The sequence below is a fragment of the Parus major genome, chromosome 5 (genome assembly GCF_001522545.3).
Source record: "Parus major isolate Abel chromosome 5, Parus_major1.1, whole genome shotgun sequence".
NCBI classification, from domain to species: domain Eukaryota; kingdom Metazoa; phylum Chordata; class Aves; order Passeriformes; family Paridae; genus Parus; species Parus major.
Window position 1 is genome coordinate 7,367,786 of NC_031774.1, and position 24,771 is coordinate 7,392,556.

A 24,771-nucleotide genomic window follows, 5' to 3' on the forward strand; every position below is an offset into this window, starting at 1 on the left:
CTGAGGGAAGTGGGAAAGCAGACACTGCTTGCTAAACCAGATAATTTTTGGTGTTGTTAAACTACATGGAATGGCAGGAATAATAAACTGTGTGGGAGTATGGGAGAAGTGTGATAAAGGGAAGGAACAGAAGTGGTTTGTAAAAGTTTTAAGTGCTTGCACAGCTGCATTTTTCCTAAATAATGTAAAGTCCCTATTTGCCAACTGTGTAGCAATTCTCTGTGTCAATTTAGCCTTGCTTTTGTGATCAAAATGAATCCTAGAAGATAGAACAGGATGAGTTTTGGATAAAGCTTTTGCAAAGAGGCATCGCAAAACAAAGCATGAAGGATTTTTGGTGAGAGAGACCAACTTTGTTGCCTTTTTTTTGCCTTATTCCCATTCTTGCAGTGGTCCTTGTGAAGATACAAGTCTTCTGTGCACAATCTTAGAGGAACTAATGGAATAAAATAAATACCCTGGCTTTAAGGAGGTACCACATGGTCACCCATGAAAAGCCTTGCTTAAGAGGCCTGCAGTAGTCCATGGCACCCTAAGATTGGGGATGTAAGAAAAAAGATGATAATTTTTTATAAAGAAGTGTATTGATTGAACACATGAGACTTAAAACTAGGTGTTTTGAATCAGTCCTGCCTTGTGTCACGTTTAGAGACCTATTTACCATGTTTACTGTCAGTATTGTATTGTCAGCTCTTAAAAATATAGCCTAAAAAATACACCAAAATAGCAGAGTTAGCTTTGATCTGTAAAATAACACCTTAGCAAGGCATCAGTTTTGCAGTAAAAATACCAATTTCTAAGCTGATAGTGGAGCACAAATGAGGTGCTGAGGTGTTAAGATTTCCAAATAAATTAGAATTACTTTGAGAGAATTAGGTCTGGTTTTATTAGACAACTTCTGTGTTCATGATTTCATGGGAAGAAACTATGAAAAAGCTCAGAGCTGCATTATAATTTGGTTTCAATATAGGAAAGATAAAATATGATCTTATGTTTAAAAAAAGATCAGTTTGGGGGTTCAGCTAGTAGAAGTTAGGATGCCTTGTTAAGTATTGTCTTTTAGTATAAACAGAACCTGCTTGATCCTGTGAGCAGAAGTGCATAAGTAAAATAGATGATTTTTCAAGTACTTCATTCATGCCTAATAGTTATGATACATTTTTATTTGCACTAAGTAATGTATGTACTGCAGTACAAAAAGACAAAGGGATGTCCTGTAAAGCACTGTAGTTTTGAAGCAGGAAATATCTTGCCTGTATCATTTAAACCATCCCTCTGTCAGTTTAAAAACATTTCCCCTTGTCCTATTGCCACAGGCCCTGCTGGAAAGCTTGTCCTCCTGCTTCCAAGACAATTTATCATTTTGAACTTAACTCTGGAAATCCAGGTATTATGAAGCTGATAGTGGTTGGAAGCTGTATCTTGTAAGGACATTACTGTGGAAAAGACATTTTGTTTTGTTTTTTTTAGTGTGTAGTTAAGGACTGTGTAAGATCTGTCTTGACAGTACTTTTTAATGTGAAAATATCCTTGGTGAGAAGTTTTGAATTTACTCTCTGTAGGCTTCTACTCATGCCCTTTCACATATATCCTACAAATAGCGAGAATATGGCAGGAATAGAGAGCAAAATTCAGAATCCGTGTGAACGAGCAAATAAAAATGTCATCCTTTGAGCAGGAGGGTTTTACACACTTCGTGAAGTGTGTAAAGCAGCTTTGTAAAGTGGCAGCATTACCAAGGACACTCATTCCCTCTTGCTTTATCGTGTTCGCTGGGATCGGGGGGCCGTAAAGAGCAGCGGGTTTGGGATGTTTGTGGGGGCTGCGTCTCGCAGGAAGATGTGCAAAGCGTTTTAAAGTTAAATTACGGGGATTGAGAACCCGAGCCCGGAACGCAGCGAGACTCGCGGCTCAGCCCCTTCGCTCCCCGCTGCGGCCGCGCGGGGGCGCCCTCTGCCCGCGCACCCGTGCGGGACGCGCTGGGCTCCTCCGCTGTGCGCGCGGAGCTGGGACGAGCTGGACTATCGGCCCCAGCTCGGTCTGGGGGGAATCCGCCGTGCCTCAGAGGCTCCCGTCGGGGGCTCCGGGGCCGCCCGAACCATCTCCGATGCGAGCGCCGACCCCCGCCCCGGGCCGCGTACGACCCGCTCCCCGCTCCCCGCGCCCCTCATCCCGCCTCCCGCCCCGCCCCTCTCCTGTGTGATTGGCCAACCGTTCCGCCGCCGCCGCTGATTGGTGCTCGCCGCGCGCCTCATTTGCATGCGGCGGAGCGGGGCGCGCGGCTGAGCCGCGGCGGGGAAGTTGCGCCGGAGCCGCCGCCGAGCGCCCGTCCCGGCCCGCCGCAGCCTCCGCGCCCTCCGCCGCCGCCCGGCCCGAGCGGGACATGGCTGAGCGCAGCCTCCCGCCGGGATGGAGGTAGCCGGGCCCTTGGGGAGGGCTCCTGCCCGCTGCGCTGCCGAGCCTCCCGCGCCGCTCGGGGCTCGCTAGGGATCTGCCCCAGCCTCACCTTTCGCGCTTGTCCTGCCGCTTGGCTTAACCCGTCTTTCCTATGGCTGGGATATACAGCTCTACTCTGAAGACCCTGGAGGATTTAACTTTGGACTCTGGTTATGGGGCAGGGGATTCCTGCAGGTCCCTTAGTCTCTCTTCTTCCAAGTCCAACTCGCAAGCCTTCACCTCTTCTCAGCACAGAGGCAACTGGTGGTACTACTCGGGCTCCATGAACAGTAGGAATAACAGCTGGGACACCGTGAACACCGTGCTGCCGGAAGACCCCGAGGTCGCAGATATCTTCTCCAAGTGCCCTAAGCTGCCGGATCTCGAGGAATACCCTTGGACTGATGAAGACATCGGTAGGATCCTGCGCAAAGGGAAGGGAGACGGCCAGGGCAGGAGCTTTTCGCAGGAGGCTGTCAGGCGGCTCTCGCAGCTGCTGCGGCGCGCCCTGATCAGGGTGTCCAGGGAGGCTCAGCGCCTCAGCGTGATGCACTCCAAGTGCACCCGCTTCGAGGTGCAGAGCGCCATCAAACTCATCCAGAGCTGGGCCCTGGCCGAGAGCTGCGTCCTGGCCACTGTCAAGGCGCTCTCCCTGTACAGCATGAGCGCCGGCGATGGGCTGAGGAAAGGCAAATCCGCCCGCTGCGGCCTCACCTTCTCGGTGGGCAGGTTTTTCAGGTGGATGGTGGACACGAGGATCTCGGTGAGGATCCACGAGTACGCGGCCATCTCCTTAACCGCTTGCATGGAGAACCTGGTGGAAGAGATTAAAGCTAGGGTTTTGGCGAGTCAGAGCCCCGATGGTGGAGGGGAGATCTCGGCTGAAATCCTGGAGATGGTTATCAACAACGATGCGGAACTTTGGGGGGTGTTGCAGCCTTACGAGCACCTCATCTGTGGGAAAAACGCTAATGGTAAGTTCCAGCTTTTACTGTCGTTTGTTTTCATACCAGCAAGCCTTATAGTAAAGTCCTCGCTCTCTGCGGACTTGGGGTTTTTCTGGGGTTTCTTTGCATCTGGATTGCATCTTGGTCGTGGTTTGTGTGTGCGTAAAGCAGGCATGACGGTCCTGCCCGGCAAGAATGATCCTGGTCTGTTCCTAAGATCTACCAGGTTATAAAAGGCTGTGGGAAACCAAGCCCTGTTGTCCTAACAAACATCTGACTTTGCAGCAGCTGCTGTTTTGAGCATTTTCCCCTCTAACTGGCGTGCAAATATGTTCTCTGTAACCTTAAGATGAAATGTGCTTTACAAGCTGCTGTCCAGAAAGTACAACTGTATCTCTTTTAAACAGAATTTATCTTACAGCGAGTATCGTGTAGTGTCTTCTTAAAGAGGCTGTTACCACGTGCAACCTGGAGAGGGAAAACAACATTAATTATTTTATTTTTTTTTTCCTTTGCGGTAGTAAAATTCACTTCATGAGCAAAAACTTTGAACTTGTATACTTTGGAATTCCTTGTAATTCAGCAGAAGCCTGTGGTGTCCTTTCCTGCCATAAACAAGGGCGCGTGTGTGAGTGCAGGACGGTGCCTCAGTGATGAGAATAACACAGTGTTAAGGTACTTACCGCTGTCATTTGTTTGGAAAGCAAAGTTTCCCAACACTTAAGCAGATAAAGGAATGTTGGCATCTTACGGACGCGAGGAGCAGTTTGGAAGGCTTAAGCCGTGACAGTTGTGTTAAGGAGCTGCACTGTTTATTTTGCATTGTCACACTGAGGAATACCATATTTTTCCATGGAAAATTCAGGGAAACATCCAGTTTAGAAAAGTATTTTGTGTACCACCCACCGTTTCATGAGTTTTGCTGGCCTCTGTTACGGTCGACTCTTCCATGCTTAACACGTTTGAGATTTAACTCTATAAAACCAAGGGGCTTGGTCTTTTCAGAGGGGAATATCAGAGCGAGAAGAGTAAAGGAGTTGTTTTAATTTGAGGGAAAAAAAACCTTTGAAATTGTCAGAGATAAGCTGACTCACCTGCTCCTCCCTGGGTGTATCGATTTCCTGCAGTTTTCCTATACCCAAGCAATTCTGTGGTTCAGATCACGAGTAGGTGGCTGCAGGGAGTTGTCCCCATTGGGTCAGCCTTACTAAAGATTTGTGAAATAAATGTGAAGAGCCTTTTGGATGTTCTCTTGGCTCTGGTTCAAGGCACAACTGTAAGTTTCAAGGTCAAACACAGACATTTACACTTCTAACTAAAAGTGCTTGGGTGATTAGAGAGGTATGAGGATGCCCTATCTGCCAAAACACTTGTAATTCTTCGTTTATCATGAGAGTGTTTGCCACCAGCTCCGAGAAAAGGACTTGTTTCCCCTTCCTTGTTCCTTATTTAGGGAACCTGGATATTTTGGTTCTGGGAACCGAAATGTACATTTCAGCTCTTCTCTGCTCAGTGCTTCTGCCACAGGTTCTGTGCATAAAGTGAAGAGTTGGGCCCCCGCTCAGCATTTTTTAAATTTTTTTTTTAAAATATATTTCTTAAGAGTAATTTCCTTGGAAAAACTGCAGTGAGTGAATGGATGCTGGTGTTGAATGGGAAGAAGGGTGAGTGTGCAGGGAAATGCTTATAAATATTCAGAGCACCAAATGGCCAGTTATGATAACGCTCCCACACAGTGGAAAGCCAAGCAGTCAGTGGCCACAGAAGGATTGGCTTCTGTTGCCTCTTTTGTTGTTCCTGCCTTTCAGATCAATCCTGTCAATAATTGAATGCATTTTTTAAGTCTGGAAATTGAATAAAACTGCACATGAAGGAATCCTGTGATTTCCTGTGACAGTCTGTCACTAGTGTTTTACCTGACACAAGTCAGTGAATCCTCTAAATGGCTTTTCTTGCAGTTGGAAGGCCACAAATGGTTTTATATGGATGCAAAAAAGCTTGAAATAACTTCTCTATTCTTCTCCCTGTAGGAATTGTAAATGAGTAGTATTCATATCATTCTGCACAGTGCTTTCAAATGATCTTGTCTTTTACATTAATTTAAATCTGAAGTAGATCTGGCAGTGAAATAACTGGATTTATTCCTGTTTAAGGAACAGGGAAACTTGCTTTACTGTCACTTTTGTTTCTTTTCTAGTAAAAGCATTTAGTGGAGCACTCATAAATTGCAAACTTGGGAGTGTGTGTATGTGTTGGGTTTTGTTTTATAGCCCTGAGTTTGATGTCAGAGATAAAAAGCACTTAGAGGTTCAGTTCTAGCTCCAGTCAAGCATTGTAATCCCTGGATGAAATCCATGGTGCTGTCCTATGCAGAAGATTGCACGGGATTATCATAATGGACATTTCTGGCATTATGATCTATTGAATACCATTTTCATTATTAGATCAGGACAGCCTGCTGCTTTGGAGTCAAAGAAACAGTAAGTAAATACATAAATCTTCCTACATTCTCATGAGACTGAGGTTTAGACCTGTATTTCTTCAGTGACTAATCTCCCATCAAAGACCACAGTCCAGTCACTGGTCTTGAAGCTTTGGAGGCTGAAAGAGCAATATTGTGTATTACAACAAGTGTGTTTTAATCAGCACCTGCTGTGTGAAGGGTAGAGTTTAAAACTCTACAAGCGCTTAAGGGGGAATTTTTATATTATTTTAAAATAAATAATAATCTGTGGTTTGCTTGTTTATTTGCCCTCTCTGTGAAGCTGTTCTTTAATCAACTTTTTTGCTGCTTCTGTGAGCCATTCTCTGCCCTCAGTTGGAGTTCTGACTGTGCTTGGGACTCGGTGGCTCTGCCTTGGAAGGAGGAGGAATGACCTGAGCCTGTGACCTTGAGTTCTGCCAGGCTCTGGGTGTGTTAATGCCTCCAAGGGTAAGAAGGTCTTTTTGGGCAGAGTTCAGGTGGGATGTTGCAAAAACAATACAATGCTGGAAAGAAAAAGAAACAAAAGCAGCAAAAATGATAAGTAGCTACTGAACAACAGCTAATGAAAGGTAAAACAAGTGTAAGTTGGAATGCGTGTTTTATTTTCTATTTTTATTTACATGGAGATGTATATGTGCAGTGGTAGAGAATGGAGCTAGTGGTTTCACAGGGATTTTGAGACGTGCTAATTTGGAATATTAGTCTCTTAATTTAAAATGCTTGAGAGGGAAGTTGAAATCTGAACTTACCTTGGGAATGTGATTCTTTTACTTGATCTGCCTATGTTTGGTGCATGGTTCTTTTGACTCTGAGCTGTCAGCGCTGCAAATACATTTTGATATTATTGCCCTGTTAATTACAGCACTTGGGTTGTACTGAACTCTCTGGTTATGGTCAGGCACTCCTGTGTCTGCCAGTCCACCTGCTGTGCTGTTTAATGCATCAGCACATCCTGGTGCTCTGGAGATAGAAGTGTTGACAGATGTTTTGCCAAAGAAAAAAAAAAGGAGAGGGGGAAGGGTTGGAATTTAACTTGATAATGCTGTTTCTTCATGTACTTCTTAATCCAAACACTTGAAGTTCTTCCTGGATGAACTAATCCACAAATGAGTCTTGTGGTTTGCTCAGCTGAGGATGAAGAAAAATAGGCTCTGAAATAATACTACTTGTGTTTTGAGGTATTTTTCTTAGAAAGGGTTGAGGGGGGAAATGCATAACCTTTCCTCACAGTGTGACTGAGTGGTTTGGATTCTCTAAAATTAAACAAGGCATGAATTTTCTTCTCTCTAATAATAAATACTGAGAAACCTTGTGAAGCATCAAACATGGGCTTAGTATTTACTGTCACCAACCCAATTCTTTTATATTTCACACTGCACTAATACAGGTTAAAAATTGTAGCAAATTTTAGCAGGGGATTTTTTTGGAGCTATGCTGTGATGAAAATTCCTTTTTATACCTATCATATGGGCTGAAGTAACTTTTTTATTTCTGCATAGTCATGGTACTGTATTGAAATGCAGCATGGAGGAAAAAATAATGACATTTCAATAAGCAGAATGTCCTTTTGTTATCTGAGCTGAACAAACTGGTGTGCTCATCAAGAGCCTCATCAATTTTAATAAGCTATCAGCTCCACAAGTCTTCAGGAAAGCACTGCATGATGAAAGGGGGGCATTTTGGGGAAAAGAGCTGCAAATGCAATCAATAAACGAAACTGAGGGGAAATACAAGGGCTCATACGGTGGTACAGCAGGTGGCTGGCAAATTGTTTCAGAAGAAAATGATCAAATAACTCTGTCTTCTGTGTTACTTTGTATGAAGCAGAAGTTTGAAGCAATTCTGGGGATTCCTGGGCATGAATTTAGTAACTTAAATACACATTTCCATATTGGAGAGCTGGTTGTAGCCAACTTCGGCTTCATTCGCCTCTGGACCCCCAGCCCACCTTGTGTGCTTCTATTCCTACACAGCCAAGAGCTTGGATTTCTGTCCACAAACCCACAGGGACAAATTTTTTAAGCCTAAATATTAATGCTCATACACACATGCTCACCTCTTCTACAAAAAAACAAACCACCAGGTGCATATCTGCAGATGTTTGTGTTTTTAATTGTGCATCTTATGTTAAAGTACAGAGGAAGTAAGGCTAACTTGTCGATTTTTTTCCACTTCACTGTGTGTCTATATATATATTTTAGTTACAGTAAAGGAAAATTAATGATGTAATGATGCTGTCTTAAATTAATCGTTCACATTGCCGATACTGCCCCATGATGATAAAATTTGTGTCCTTTCAGTAAAACTGGTCAAAGAGCAAGTGTTGAAATCCCTCTGTCTATGACTAACAGCAGCAAATGCTGCTGATGTTTAGATTTTCAGTGGAATGAGTGTTGGTTGCAACTTAACCCTGTGAAAAACAGACTTATTTCTCTTGGAGAAAAAAAATCTGTGCCCTCTTTTGTAAAGGCTGAAATCTCTTGTTACTGCTACAGTTTGAACCAAGCAAATATTGTTTGGGTCAGGACAGAATTTTATCCCTAAGTGACATCAGAGTTCTGGTGTTTAGTTTACTGATTAATTTATTTTATAAGTGAAAAATAAAGCTGATTTAGCTGAAAGATTAGCAGCAAACACCTGTGCAATATCTGGGGTGGTGTTATGTGTTATTTTGTGTGTGCAGGTCAGCAGAAAATGAGGAATGAGTTCTTGACTGTTCATATTATTAGCAGTAAAATGCAGGGTGTTTGATGTCCGTATCTTCTTATACTGGAAAAACTGGAATTAAACTGGAGATAACGCAGCTGATTTTGCTGAACTGAGCCACCAGAGTGGGTTTTTCTTTCTGAAGTACCCCATCTAATTTCTTACGTGATTTGAAACTCAACTGATCATGGGAGAGTTGCTGATTTTCAATCAACTTCCATAATTGATCTATGGGATTATGAATACCCTCCTCTTCCTTGATATCAGCACTCGTCCAGAGCATGGATGTCATATATATATTTTTTGGCTTTTTTGACATTTTAATCCTCCCTAATTTGGGTTTATTCCAAAACTAGCTGCAGTAGTAACAAAGGGTAGTGATTAATTTTGAATAAATTTTGTTTTGATAATAGGGTTAAGATGAAACAGCTTTTTATGCTGAAAAATATTATTTGGGTAGTAAAGTTATTGCAGTATTTTCATATTGTAATAATTTGTTTCTGCTGATATATATCATGTGATTCAGTTACTCCAGTTAATGGTCCATTTAGAGCTTCCTTCATCTGTTTTGATTTTTCTGTCCCTTTCCCCATCTTGGTTTTGTAATGGACGGATCTGCAACAACTCAAAGGAAATGTTTCAGCTTATGAAGTCCTCTGTTGCAAGAAACATAAGTAAAGTATTGGAAACATGTATTTACAATAAAAAATTCCGAGTTGCAGAGGAGGATGGGTGAAGACTCAAGCACTTAATTAACTTCAGAGGGAGCCGAAGCTCCCAAGTGCCTGCTTGCACTTGGGAGCTTAAACCCAAAATCTTGGTGCTGAAGTAGTAGTAGTTGTTAAAAAACTCACTTTACAGGGGTGCAAGAAAATGGATTAAGGCCAGAAGTGGTATTAATCCTATGATCTTCACTAAATTAGCCTGTTGTCCTTTCTTAAAGGCTAATGCATTTTATGTTTTACTTTTTCTTGAGCAATTTGTCAGTTGTGCCAGCAGAATTCAACAGAAGAGAAACAGAGTCTTGTAAACACAATAAACCTACTGCTTACTCTGGAGTGACCAGTTAGTCTCTCAGCTGTTTTAATTCAACTGAATGTTTGAAAGCAAGATGAAAATAATTCTCCATTTACATTTGAACTCTCACTTTGCATTTGGTCAGGGCTGAGCTTTTCAAGTCAGTGTATGTGGTCCTTATTTATAAACATTTCCCATTGTTGGAGGCTTGGGATTTTGCAAACTGAACATAAAAGAAAACCTCTCTCCTTGATGAAGTTTTGACCCACCAGTAGACAGCAGGAGGAAATGTCCATGTTGAACTATGATAATTCAGGTTGATGAACAAAAGGATAAAACCAATAATTTCTGCAGCTCCTTTTGTTTTAATGGGACTGATTTACATGGTATTTTATACCTAAGTGCCTGACATTACATTTGATGAAATCTGAACAAGCCTGAGGCAACAGTAAATCCAGGACAGTGGTGGCTTTGCACTTTATTGATTTACAGACTGGGGACAAAATTCTTCAACAGAACTCTTGATTCTTTTACATATAGAGGAGCAGCTACATTAAAAAAAACCCAAAAAACCAAATATATATATATAAATAAAAATCTGATGGGCTTTGTTGAGAGCATGAGTCAATTTAAGGGTTTAAGTTGTGGATTTTTTCTGGAATACCAGGTTGGAAGGAACCTGAAGGATCACCTTTCAACTGCATGAGTGAGGAGAGCCTTTGGAGTTTTCTTGTTTACGTCACAGGACTTGTCCCAAGAAAGCAACAATGGAAAGAGGAAAAGTTTGTTCCTTTCACCCCCAACACATCCAGACTTGTCTTTCGCCTTGGGTCACAAGCCAGGCAGGACCTGTGAGCTCAGCCTGGTCCTTGGGAAAGGTTTGGATCCAGCAGGTGACCAGGTGAGCTGGGCAAGGCAATGAGAGGCCAGCGATGGGCAGGACATGGCTGACGTGTTCCAGTCCCCAATTCCAGTGTCTGCCTGCAGCTTGCCAGGGTGGTGGCTGCACTTCTGTGAGCTTGGCAGATGTGGGAGAGAATTAATAGCATGGAAGTAACTTCTGAGGAAAGGGGATGATGTGACTGCTGCACTCTTCAGGAGGGGACGCTAAGGATTAAAATCAAATGGAATTCTGAGCTATAAAATCCTTGTCTATTAAAATCTACTTATTATGTGGTACTTGCAGGTGAATGTGTCTTAGAATTAATAACTTCCACCTCAACTGCTCAAAACCTGTTCCTTAATGATGTGATTCCTAGTCTGGATGATGCTGTTTGAGGAGCTTCTCTATGGTGCAATGGTTTGGATTGGTGTTTGCTGTGATTTTATGTGACGCATTTCTCTTAAATTGCCCCTCAGCAGAGCTGAGTTGCTGGGCTGCAGTCTGGGAGCATCATTAAATCAGGTCTCAGGGATTGTTGGGTGCTCTTTGTGTGGCTTTGACCCAGACAGTCAGAGGTCAATTGTACACCTGAGTGCTTGTCAGTCTTGTTCTGGTTGTGTAATTATTACACTTGGACCATCTCTTTCTTAAAACCTGTTTGATGTTCACATCATATTGTATTTGACCTGCTTCAAGTCTGAATTGAGCAAAATGCCAGATCCATCTGTCATGAGGCTGCATTTGGCTCTCCCTGTCCAAAAATTAAAAAGCCTTGATATAAGCAAAAAAAGAAAAAAAAAAGGGGAAAATGTGCTTAAACAATTCCTGTAGTTTTTGTGTAGTGACACTAAAATGTTTGAGATGATGAAGAATGTTTGTGGTAGAATCCTGGAATAGAGACAAAGAACTTAAGACAAATAAACATTTCAGAGCAGCTTTTCAGTTTGTGGATGTAGATTTATAACAACTGATAAAATTGCTGTGAGGCTGTGCAAGATCAAAGTAAAAGTTGTTTACGATATTTTGGGGATGAGAGGAAAAGAACACTACAGAAGACATAATCTGCTTGTCCCATTCTTCAGTGTTTATAGCATCACAGTCCATGTTGGATACTTCTGTTGCTTTAATTTCTATCCCATTCTGGAGTCTGTTGCCTGGGACCTGGAGAATAAAGAAGAAAATATAACTCTCTTTATGCTGGGACTTATCCATTAAAAAGACAAGCATGCAGAGGCGTAATTATCTGGTTGTTTTTTTTGTTTTTTTTTTTTTGATCCTATATAGCTCTGGATTTTTTCCTAATTAATTCCAAGATGGCAGTGAATAGAATTTCTTCTAATATTTACGTTATATTGTTTGTGAATAAAGCATGTTACACTATATTAGGAATGGAGAAGCATGACACAGACTCTCTAGCTGGGTTGCACAAGAGAGTAAGTTTTATTTTTCCAGATCTTCTTTTATAGACAGTTCTGAGAAGGTCCAAGAGGTAAAACTCTCATTGGTCATTAAACCAACACATCACCATCACTGGTCAATTGGGAACAACACCCCTTGACCTTTTCTTGCAAAAAAATCAACAAGGATCCAAACAACACCTGCAAAGGTTGTTTTCCTTCTCTTGATGACTGTTTGGATTCCTCCTTATAATTTCTCAGGCCAGAGTGAGAAAGTTATGTGACTTAGTTTCACACAGGCTCAAGCTTATGCTTGAAGCCTAAAAATCTCTTATTTGACCATTGTCAGTTCCCATATCAGCACACCACTATTGGAGCTGAAGGACAAGAGTTGAATATTTGCAGACAGTTAAAGTAGGGAATTAGGCCAGTTTTGCCTCGTATTCATTCTTCAAACTGTTTGGGTTTTTAATGTTTTACTAGAACTTAGTAGAAGTTGGTTTCTTGTTTGTTTTGTTTAAATGAGTACTCAGTATTCCAGGCACCACTGACTCATGCCAGGTGAAAGCAAAAATCACAGTTTCAAGCTGCTTTTGGGCAGTTCACTCATCTTTATCTTTGAATCCTCTTACAAATAGTTGTGAGGTTCCTTTTTATTTCTTTTCCCAGATTTTGTGCAATTTCCTGAGATAACACTGCAGGTCTAACCAAAACCTTAGGGATGGGTGTTCGCTGCAAGAATATGAGGGATAACATATACTGAAATGTATTTCCTCTGTGGGGGTGGATATAAGTTCTCTTTAATTGCACATTGAATTTCTGCCCTTTGGTTGAATGTTATCTTCATTCTAGCCCCCCACCCGGTCTTGCTAAGCTTGCACTGGCGACTTTGTTTAGTCTAGAGATCATAAAAATTTCTTGTGAGCTGCATTGATACAGTTTTATTATGATCTTAGTGTGGTTTCTGGTACTTTTAAGCTGTTATATCAATTTTATGATGTGTCTGTGGATATTTGCAGTGTAGGGACAGTTGGACTTAAAGGGGAGGGAAGGAGGTGAAAAACTATAATGGTAGTAACCAATTCATAGTCTTTATTGTTGTTCTTAATAAACTATCTTATTCTATTGTCAATATATAAAGACTTTAAAAGCTTTTTTTTTCCCCCAGGAAGTGTTATGAAAATTTCTGTTGTGCTTTGTCAGAATATGTTCAAATTTTGGCATGAATGAGTATCAGTTTTGTTCGATACATCAGAGTTGTTGTCAATGACCTGCTACTGAAGGAAGCTCAGAGTCCATGTGAAAAGTGCTGCTTACCTTGAGGTCTAACCTTGCTGCAGCCAAAGGAATAATTTCCACTTGATTTAATTAATATTTGATTATTGCTTATCAGAAAAGACTGGATCCTTTCTGAAGCAGTTGCCTGGGTTCGAAATTGCTTGGATTTAGGCCACATGTTTGTCTGAGATGGCTTTGTTTTAGTACTATAAACTTAAGGGATTTACACCTTGAGGTGGGAGAAACTTTGGCTTTGGTGACCATTCCCTCCACAGAAAACCTGGATGGGGGGATTTAAAGCATCCTTGCCCTGAGGTTTTTTGTAGCTGCGCTGATGAGTGCAATGTGGGTGACTGGTGTGTTTTTGTTAATATTATTCCTTTGGAAAAGTGTGTCCATCCTCCAGCTCCATTATCTAAGGTCACTGCCAGATGCAGAGTCTCTCATTAAAGCCACTCAAGGAAGCTTTATGCTCAACATTTCTCCATGGAAAGCAACCTTGGAATTGTTTCTGGAACTTTTTCCCTGAGTGTTTAATTCTGTGGCTCATGCTTTTGTAGCAGACATATGGAAATGCAGCTTGCACCATAGATTATTTTGTGGGATAGTGTATGTGCTGCCCATCCATAAATTTGTGGAGGGGGCTGTCTTGCTTTGTTTTTAGACAGTTGAGGTGGCCTGTGACTTGCTGGAATTGAGTGATAAAATTCTGCATTTTCTTGTACCTCCACAACAGTTCAGAATACTCAAAATTCTCCTGTTATTGTGTGATGATATATATGCAAGGCTATGTGATTGTGTTTTTTCATGTTCACTGCAGAAGGCCAGAGCTCCCTTAAGGCAAGCACAATTTATAAGTGAAAATTAATATAATTTATTAGCATGCAGGTAACCCTTGCCACACAGCCAAGGCTTAAATAATTCTTAAGTTATGGCAGAAGATACCGAGCTGGCACGGGGCATTTGGCCTTGCACCATCTGCAGAGCCCACACTCCAATTTTCTGCTGTTGCCATGGGCTGCAGACTCAGACAGGAAATCATGGTAGGATGGGAAAGGGTCCAAAATACACACAGCCGGTATAAGGTTTGCAGTTAAAAGAGAGTTTCAGAGAACAGGCTATCTGTTCTGCTCACCAGGCAGGACGAAGTAAAGCTGCCTTGTGTGCGCACGCGCCCGCGTGCTTTAAATGTCTTTTTATATTTTATACGCTCATTTTTTTAAAAGCTTGGATTTTTTCCACGTAAAGTAACGTGCATAACTTCAAATGATCCATTTATATATGAGGGGCCTGATTCAACCCTCGCTTAAATTGGTCGTGCTGGGCTGAAAGCAGAGGAGAAAGGAATAACCACATGGAGCCTGGGGCACATCAGGCAGAAGAGCAGCCCCTGCCTCCCATTCCCACGGACTCATTTTGTGGGTTTAGTTCTATTTTCAGGAATCAAGGCCTGGGTTCTGTGCATTATAGAGTGTTGCTCTCGGAGGCTGTGTGTGTATGGCCCGTGAAGTGACAGGGATGCAGAAGGTGTTTGGTTAGTGGAGCCGGGTTGCTTTCTAGCCCTGGGTAGATAACAAGGTCAGAGTTATTAATGCATTTTCCTTGAGCTATAGGTTAAAATAGGGAATACTGGAGTGATTTGCTTTGGACAGCAAACAGGTTTCTTATCTGCCTATGAGAGATAAGCACAATAATCTGTGTGTAATGAACTGCAGAGTCTGCAGAGCTTCCAGTGTGTCTGAGGAGTAGTGTAGGACTGGTCAGCTTATGCTGCCTTGACAGATGGGGAGAGAGGATAATTTCTCCAGCAGTTCCTAATTTAATTTTAGTAAAGGAGATGCTCCTTAACTAAAATTTACAGCAAATCCACACTGAACATTTTGCTTGGGAGGCATCTGGACATACAGAACAGGAGCTCAGCAAACTTCTTGTGGTAAAAACCTCCTTTAAAACTTTCTCTCCCAGGCCCATCTGTGGTTTTTAATTCTGACTGAAGGGAGCCGTATAAAAGGGTGGTTTGTTCTCCAGGCATTTTCTAATTTGGCTTGTGTATGTCGTGCCTCTCCAGCTGCTTGGAAGAATGGAACTGTGAACAGGGGTAAGGTGAGGTCTGTGTGTTACACTGCCAGATATTGCTGGATGTACTGGTGAGGTATCTGTCAAGAATGAAACTGGAGTTACCAATTAATCTCATTAGAAATTAAAAACTTCGGTAGGGTTTAACCCTGGGCCTGGGATCAGCGACTGAGGCAATTTATTTCATGATCATGTATCTTCTAGTAAGTGCTGCCTTTTTATGTGCAATATAATGTCAGAAAGATTTGCTGCTTTTCCTTTTTGATTTTATTTAAATCTGACGGGAGACAGTGTTCAAATGGTAGACTGTCTCAGCCAAGCCATCTGCCTGAGCCCTCAGCAGCGCATTGTATTCCTGAAAGAGCATTCTAGTGAAACATCCCAATTCTGAAAAGTTTGAGCTGATTCTACATTAAAAGAAGTGATCCAAAAAGCTGCTGGTGATTTACATGTGAACACTGCCAAGTATTTCTCTGATGAGAGTGCATAACAAAGGAGTGCTCGAGTGGTTGAGTAAGGCTGATTGGAACAATCTGTTGTGGGCTACAGCTCTTTCTGATACTCCACAATGGTGAGAAGCTACTGTCACTTGTATTTTCAATCTGTATTTTGCTTAGAGGTGAGATCTTTTGTTGTCAGGTCCCATGAGCCAGTTGTACGGGGGAGAGACAATATTTCTTGCTTTAAAATATTCATGGAGCTTGCATGGGCTGGCTTCAGCTGACTTTGTCACCCAGAGTGATTTCTAGAAAACGACAGAGAAGTTGTATTTGATTCGTCTTAATTAGGGCTTGATAGACACATTCTAATTTGACTTCTGGGTCTGAATATGGATCTGCATTAATAATCAACTGCTCTCCTAACCTTGCTTTTTGTTCTCAGCTGTAACTGAGGAGTTTGCTCAGGGAATAGCTGGAAAAATGTGTAATATTTGTTCTGCGGGACTGGTTCATCTGAGGACACTTTTCTGTTGTTCAGGGACAGCAGGTTATTTTCTGGGCTTGTTCTGTGATGAACAGCACAAGCTTTAGGAGACTTGTGTGGGGGTGATTTCTTCTACTTTTTTTATGATTTGCTGTTGAAATGAGGCAGGTCATATAAAGCAGCTGCTTATTTTGGAGCAAAATCAGCATAACGCATTAAAGAACTCATTAATCACTTAGCTCGACCTTCATTTATTATTAAAAAAAACTTACTGCATCTCTTGTACATTTTGAAATGCCAGGGATCCTAAGACATATGTTTTGTATTCAGATCTGTATATTCAGATATTCAGGTTAAGAGCATCAAACAGAGTTATAATAGGGAGTAAAACCAAAACTGATTCCTGTTGAAGTATTGGCTCTCCTTTTAATCATTTTTAGGAGTGGAAGTTGGCTGTATAAATACCTGCACAAAGAGCTGCCCTGAACTCTCGTGTGAATTTTTGTCCTGGGATAGTGGCTTCTTCCCTTTGTTCAGTTTTGCCAAAACAAAAGCCTTCACTTTCTTAAAAGTCTTTCACTGCATTAACCAGCTTCTGCATCTCCTCTCCCCTGCAAAATCCCAGTGCTTATTTTACAGCAGGACCTATTCTGTAGTTAAACCCCCAAGTTCCTTGGAGATGTCTTTCTTATATATCCCCTGTGTAGTCCTAATGGTATGAGAAGAGCTTAGCACATTATAATCTTAACTTGTTACAGGGTTGGGTTTTTTGAGGAGTGGGAGTAAATGGATCAACCATTAAAACGTAGATTAGTTTTGAGATAAAGGAAAGGATCAGTAATTTGGTCAGAAACCTGTTCTGTAATTGTGTAATAATACAGTTGTCTATTCCTGCAAGCCAAAATGGGATCATAACCACATGATCAAGCTTCTATTCAGATTTTAAGGAGGGTACTCAAGCAGTATTTTCATTTTACTGGGAGGGTACAGTCAGGTTTGTGTGGTCATTAATATATAGGAGTTCATAAAACTGGCAGCCTTAATTGGATACAAGGGTTAGTAAAGCATGAGGTGAACCAGAATGAGATCTCTTGGGGTCTGAGTTGTGCCTCCTCTTAAAATACGCATGGCTTGGCACAGTGAGTAGCTGGGGCCAAGAGCAGCATAGTATTAATTTTGTTTGAATAATGGCATTCATGTGTCTATGCTAATGAGTGTGTTCTGCTGCCCATCCTGCAGATTATGGACTGGACTCTGAGCTTATTTCACATTTCTAGTGCTTATTTCACATCCTTAATGGCTTCCTTCTGCAATTGAGCCTGTCTTGATTCCCAGTGATGTAACAGATCAGAACCTGACCTTGCTGCACTGCTTTTCCCACAACTGTTGTGCAGCAATCACACAGCTGCTCACTGATTATTTTTTTATTATTTTTTGTTTTTTGCAATTGGCTTCTTTGGGATATATTATTCTTTGGCCTCAACTTTCTAATGCAAGTCATCAGCCACTCTTTGGTAACAGCATTCAGGCAGTGCAGGCAGTAGTGTTGAAGGCTTTAAGAATTGCTGAAGTGTTTGGGTCTGCTCAAAATGTTGAGTGAATATTAGGTTTATTTTTGTTAGTGGGGAATTATGTGCTTCCTTTTTCCCTCTCTTTTCCTCAGCTTATGACAAGCTAAGACAAAAGCAGCATTTAGTAAAGGAGTGAGGTGTTTCAAATAGAAATATCTTGTAGACTTTTTATTTCCCAGTAATGTCATGGGTATGTGCCCTGTTACGTTCAGCATCAAGGAAGTTGTGTGGTCTAGCAGTTCTATGTGTTTTGGGGTTTAGTTGTGTTTTTTTGAGGGATATTTTCAAATATTTTTGTTTAATTCATTGTGAAAGTATTGTGAGCTGATGAATTAAACCTGAGAAATGGTGGGAGGAGGAATAGAAATTAATACTTGGCCAGGTGGAAATCTCAGCTGCAGTGAACCTTAGAATCACCAAAATGCTGCTTAGGATTTGCTCCTGGAGGTTGTTCAGTCCATTTCCACTTCTGGTTGGACTCCTGCCAGAACAGCTGAGCAATGGATTTGCATCTCTAAATCTTGGAAACACCCCTGTGGTAGTTCCCACAGCCTCGCGGAGCAACTTGCTCCCTTTTTAGTGAAGAAGTTTCTCCTGATGTCCTGATGTCATCAAGAGGTTTTTAAGTCACTGTGTCAGTGCCCATCATGTGTTGCTTCTGAGAAGAATTTGACTCCATAAATTTTGTAGCCACCCTTCAGATAGTTGTAAGTGCTTTATAAATTTGCCTTTAGTGTCCTCAAAGCCAAACTCCACGATCCCAACTCCTGTACCCTCACCATTTCCAGTCAGAGACCACCTGGTCTCTCTCCTGTTTATCCACATCCCACTTGAAGTGGGGAGCCTAAAACAGTGTTCCCCACAAACCTGCTGAGGCTGCTTATGAAAGGACTGAGCAAGCTGGACCTCAGGATCAGCTGCTGTTCTCTGATCAATATCATTGCATTACATTGTGTGGTTTGCTCTCACCTGTCTCACCTTGTGTGCGCCTTTCAGGTTGGAAGGTGCTGCTGAATTATGTGGTTGAGGCTGTGACTTCGTGAGCTGGAAAAAAAGAAGTTTCAAATGTAGAATTTTCATTCTGTCAGAGCATGAATCCCAGACAACCCTTTGGAGTTTCCATATAGAAATTACTTCATTTCATGATTGGGATGCTTGCCACCACAAGCAGGGGTTCTTGAGTTGCTTTGTATCCATTGCTACAGTCAAAACTATTTCTGATGTTTAAAAAAACTGAAATGAAACAAAAATGCAAAAGCCACTGCATCTCCAAAACACCAAAAAACTCCCTGCCAAACCCAGCAAAATCAAACCAACAAAAATCCTTAAAACCTTCTGTGTGGCAATTGAAAATTACCATTTTGGTGGGGTTTTTTTTGCAAACTCACCTGAGTTATAGCTATTGCAGTGTGTGAGAATATCAGTGATGAGTGTTTTCACTGTCCAGACACCTTCAAAACCAAGGGTTTGAAGTCTGGCTGTGAGTCTGCTTCTGCCTGAGATCTGGTCTCAGGTTTCAGTGCTTATTTTCTTTCTCCTTTTCTTTCCTTTCCTGTCCCCACAACCAGAGTTGAAGGCACAACGTGCCTGATGATTTTGAGCTTAGAAGATGGGAAAGAAGGTTACAGCAGATTCTCTTTTGTAATTAATTCATCACTGGCTGCCTTTTCTACATTTACAGTCACTTACGTGAATGCTGCCTCCATGTACTTGGAGAATTGAGGCACTCTGTGCAACTGGAGAAGTGAGAAGCAAATATTTTGATTTCTCTACCCTGCATTGTGGAGCTTTCACAAAAACCAAAGGCTCATTCAACATTTCTCTGGTAAAATGTGGCTCTAAACACTGCTTGCCCAGGAAAACAGGTATGGGATTATGTTTTAGTCTTGCATAACTCTTAAAAACATAACGTCACCATCAAAAATTACAGACCAATAATATAAAAGCAAGCAGTTGAAGAGGATTTTATACCAATTAAAATAGCAATGCTGGTGACTGTGCAAGTTTCAGTGTAGCCACACTGCTTTTCTTCCAACTTTCATTTATTTTGCTTCTAGAATTATAAACCTTGGGACAGAGAGCGGGATGGAGACTGTGACGCTCAAAGTTATTCTGTCTTAACTTGTGCAGCTCTTGAACAAAGCTCCTAAATCTCAAGCTTTTGAAATAGTAAACATAACTGATGAGTTGTAACTTTCTCTCCTGTGGAAATACTGACTTTGTGCTGAACCCTTTCTTGAAGAGGCTGGACCCCGTTAGCCAGCAGTGCCATTCCTGGGTGCAGGATTCCCTCAGAGGAATGGAAGAATATGGAAAAAGAGTAGAGACTTCTTTTTGACATAATTAAAAACTCTGGAAAATGTCAGCAGAGATAATGCTGACTAAAGAGGTATAGATGGCAAATATTGGTCTATCCCAGAAAATGGTGATCTCCTGTCTGGAGCAGTGGAACTAAATTGAGTTTGGTGGTAGCAAGAGGGAACTTGCTCCCTATACACAAATTCGTGTCTGTCTTGCTCTAATTGAAGTAAACCCCCTGTGAAATTGCTACCCAGAAATGACCTCACCAAGTCTGTTTGCTCAGGCTCTTGGCAATCAGTTTTGAATACTTAATGCAGTAGCCAGAAAGCAGAAAAAAAACCCCATGTGCTAAAGAATGAGTGAGGTGGTGATGTTGTCCATTACACCAAAACGCTCTGTAATTCCTCTCTGCTTTTAGTTGAAAAAAATAATTAAAATACTATTTTAATGTTGCATTTATTAGTAACACCCTACCATGTGAAATCCAAAGAAATGGCTCTGTCTAGATGCTAAAAATGCCAGAGGTTAACTGTGCTTCAACATTTCATATTAATCTAAGTAAGTGTAGTGGGCTACTTAAATACAAACATTAGGGGGAAAAAAAATCCTGCACTACTCTTGTTGCTAGTGAGACTTTGAGTTGAAGTAATTTCATGCATGCAGAGGTAGACTTTATTTTTCCTTCATCAGCTAAAATAACAATAAAGCTCAACTTGGTATATTTATTTAATGAAACACAGGATCCTCGCCCTGATGGTTTTAATCAGTCCCCTCACTATGTGGTAATTAGGGGTTCTCTCCCGTGGTTCTGTTTTTACTTAACTTTCAGAATGTGCAGCCAGTTTAAGTTTCGAGAGATACTTGCAACTAAATGTCGCCTCATTTACATGCAGATTATCCAGAGGGGACCCTTAAACACACACTCACGTTACAGAAATGCAGCTCCTTTCTGCACTGTCTCATTCAGGGATCAGCATTCTCCAGGAAAATGTTATCTTTTGTCAGGAACTAATTCATTCCACTAGGGATGTGACCAGCCCTTTGATTCCTCGCACACACGAGGATTCAGAAGCTGGATGTGGCTCAGAGCCAGGTTTGCCTGTGTCCCGATGGATGCTGTTCTGCTAATTCAGGAGAGCATCCCTGAATCAGGTTCAGGCTGTGCATCTGTCACAGGCAAGCCCTGTATTAAACACAAGTCGAGAAATGGGCTTTTTCTGACTAGACAGAGCTTGTCAATGCTTCTCATCTTTGTTTAATAACAGCTCCCTTCAAGGGACCTGAGAAATGTTTGTGCCTCTAACTGTACAGCTGGGTGCCATTTGCTCCTGGCAGCTACGGAATCGCTGGAGACATGAGGAAGTAGAGCAAATATAGAGCATTTAAAGCTCTCTAAAACAGCTTCCCTGCATAATGTGTGATGTTAAAATACTAGGTGGCAGGTTGGTCCGGTGTAAAAGTTTTATTGGTGTGAGTTTGAGCCAGCCACATTATTCAGGAAGCCACTACTGAGCTCTCAAGTCATCTGAAACGTGTGCTAGTAAAACCCATTTTATAAAGCAATACAACCCCATGCAAGCTCCCCATGTAACTCGTCATCTGTGTCCTGGGATTTAGCGGGTGGGATGTTTGGGCTGCTGGTTTGTACAGGTACTCTGCTTGTAAACCCAGACAGGAATGAGCTTCTCCCAGTCCCAGGATTCTGGAGAAACCACCTCTGCCCTGTGCTGAAAGCTGTTAATCAAACTTTCTCATTGCAGAACTGAATTCTGCTGCTGGTTCATTTCCTTCCTCAAGTATTAGGAGGGAATTTGTAAAGTTTTATCCAGCACACCATGTGCTTACATGTTTCTGGTCCTACTGTAGTTGTGTCTGGTGTCTTCTCTTACAGGCATAGGCATCAAAAAGCCTTTCCAAAATGTGACCATTGAAGGGATGACACTGAGACAGTGGAACTGATGTTTGGGACTGCATAAGGGGAAAGGAAGTTCTCTTTTATAGCTTTTATCTCAGAATAAATTAATCTGAGAATAGATTAAAGCATTTGGGTTGCAAATACAAGTCAAGCTGGAGAGATTTGGGGGTCAGAGCAGGAGCACTGCTTCCCAGATGTGGATATACAGCCAAGGTTTCAAAGGTCTCATGCCACAAATATTCCCTTGCTCCCATTCTTGGGAATACTGATAATTGTGAAATACCCTCATAGCAGAAATGCAGTGTTAGGATGAAGGTCTCGTGTTCTGAAGGCACTGGGATCTCTCATTATTTGTCTAAAAAGCTGTTCAGATTCTGAGCTAAATAGGTCTTTCCAGGCTTCTTCACTCACTTCTTTGATCTGGCTTGGCACTTTTCTCTTTCATTCTGTTGTAATTTTTTTCTTTGCAGCTCAGCTGCTCTTAATCACAACAGCTCATGAATTTGGGTACGTAGCTTAGCTCTGACTCGGAGAGGGTTCATCTTTACATTATTATCATAAGTAACAAACCCAAGAAACTGGTAATGTGTTTTAAACAGTTTCAGTAGGAAAGCTTGTTGTGATGCATTTTGAGAAACCTGTTTCACTGGTACCAGTAACAATCTGTTAACAGCAGCTTAACTTTAAACTTACTGCCCACAAAAAAAACTCATACACTTACAGCAAAGGTAATTTTCTGTTGTGAAGAAGACATGGATACGTAATTTCTTTTAAAAATACAGTTGTGGAAGAGCTGTGCATGACTACTGTGGTTTGGTAACCAAGCAGGAGGTGGAGATTGCAAAACAAATTGCTCAGAGTTCTTCCTTCATTCTCCTCACCAAAAGAATTAAAAAAAAAAAAAAAAAAAAGGAAGGATGATCAAGAATGAGAATTATTATGAGCAAACAGCTGGGAACCCAGCACTGAATGGATTTACCGTAATAGTAGTACACTGTAGTTAGTTCTGTAGTAGAAGAGCATGTAGGTGAGTGGAGGACTAGGGGTGACCCCTACTTTCCTGAGGGATCAAATATTAATCCTGCTTTTATGTTGTCTGATTGGCCTGGATGCAGTCAAAATACTTAAAAACCTCTCCAGGTTTATCCACGTTATTTCTAGGGAATGTAGCAGTGGATGGAAGATTGTGGGTGAAAAATGTGACAAGGTTTGAAAAATGAGATCTGCGTTTATTGCTGGGGCTGTTCTGTGGGAAAAGGAAAACTAATCCCTTTGTGGAAAAAAGGAAAAGGAAAGCAGATCCCTTTATGAAAATAAAGACATGTATGGGATAGATTTTTCTTGTATTTTGAGTGCCTTTTTGTTTTTTCAGCAAGGCCTGACTTTATTTAGGTTGAATATTGATGCTAATTCGTACGGCACCATACCCATTATATTGATGCGGCACTGAAAATTCAATTAACTGTCCAAGACCACCTTTTAAGTCACTATTAAAGTTGGGATTGAATTCTAGATGTCCTGGCTAGTTTAAGTTTTGAGTTTTTGTGTGTCAGTCTCCCTGTGTGAAAGTTTAGAGCTTAGAATTCCAGAAGACAAGTTGCACTTGGCACAGTACCAGTTGATGATGGGAATTTTTAGCAGTGATTTTATACCATGAGCATCAAGCTTTCAGTGAAAATAACTGCAAGCCCTTACTGCAGTAAAAATCACTGCTGTTTGCAATAAATTCCACAACTGCTTTGAATTGCTTGCTCATCTGATGTTTTTTCTCAAGCCTGGCAGGTTGGGACAGTCATGAAGAAGAGCAGTGAAAGCCTAAGGAGCCAGAGAACTCTGGGGATTTCCATTCAGCTCAGCTGTGGCATTCTGTCAGATTGAAAGTCAGTGTATCATGATGGAATATTCTAAGGAATACCCTGTGTACAGTCAGCCACATTTGGGTAACATTTTCATGTTGTGGAAGAGTGAGCACTGTGAAACCTCATTACAGAACATGTTGGTGCAGCTCCCCCGCTGCAACCTCCATGTGTCTGCCTGGTGATAAACGCTGGCTCAGCCCAGCAACTTCTGCTTTCTGATAAGACAAGGTGGTTTCCTTGCTGCAAATGATGGGAAGGTCTTTCTCTTTCTCTCTCTGCAGCTCAGTCATCTATTTTTGGATTCAGTTTGCATTGCATTGGCGATGACTTGGCTGGGTACGTCAGAGGCTGTCATCGTTCTTTTTTAAAATATTCTCCAGCTGAGCAGAATTAGGGCATACCAGGCACATGAGGAAAGCCTCTTTTCCATTTTCAGCTATATGGAAAAGCTGTGTGGGTTCTCTGGGTGTTTGTGTAGATTCCCAAGTGTTGCAGGCAGCGTAGAGGTGGAGATCACACACAAGAATTTGTGTGCTGCTTCTAGCTCACACCCTGCTTACAAAACACTGCAAGGGCTCAAGCCTTATTTATATAAGCCTATAAGACTTACTATTATAATAAATAACTTTGAATTTTTACAAAGTACTTCTTGTTGGTGTTTTGCAAATACTAAATAAGCTTTGTAGTGCTTATTAAGGCAGAAGGTATTGCAAGTTTAAAACAAATAGGAAAATATGAAATGTATGCAGAAGTGATTTGTTTAAAATGACACCAAAAAGTGGCAAAAATTTTCAAAAAGTGGAAAGAATCCTTGAATCTGTGATGCTGCCTAATGGCCAGAAGTGCTGTTAGTTCATGACTTCTACCAGTTCTTCAGGAATTGAAACAGGTGTCCTGAGTGTGGTGTGAGGCTGCAGCAGAATTTATGGGTTTTCAGAGCAACACCATGACTGCATGAATTTATAGCCCACAAACA

At 41.6% G+C, this 24,771-nt stretch overlaps 1 protein-coding gene across 1 annotated transcript in view; it reads left to right on the forward strand.

The window, feature by feature from the left end:
• Positions 1-2,320: 2,320 nt before the first annotated feature.
• The window catches only part of ABTB2 (ankyrin repeat and BTB domain containing 2), a 111,603-nt gene continuing 89,152 nt past the window's right edge, over positions 2,321-24,771 (forward strand). The window contains exon 1 of the mRNA XM_015629721.2: positions 2,321-3,410. Within this exon, the coding sequence (XP_015485207.1) occupies positions 2,549-3,410 (862 nt within the window). The 5' untranslated portion in view covers positions 2,321-2,548. The remainder of the gene's footprint in view (positions 3,411-24,771) is intronic.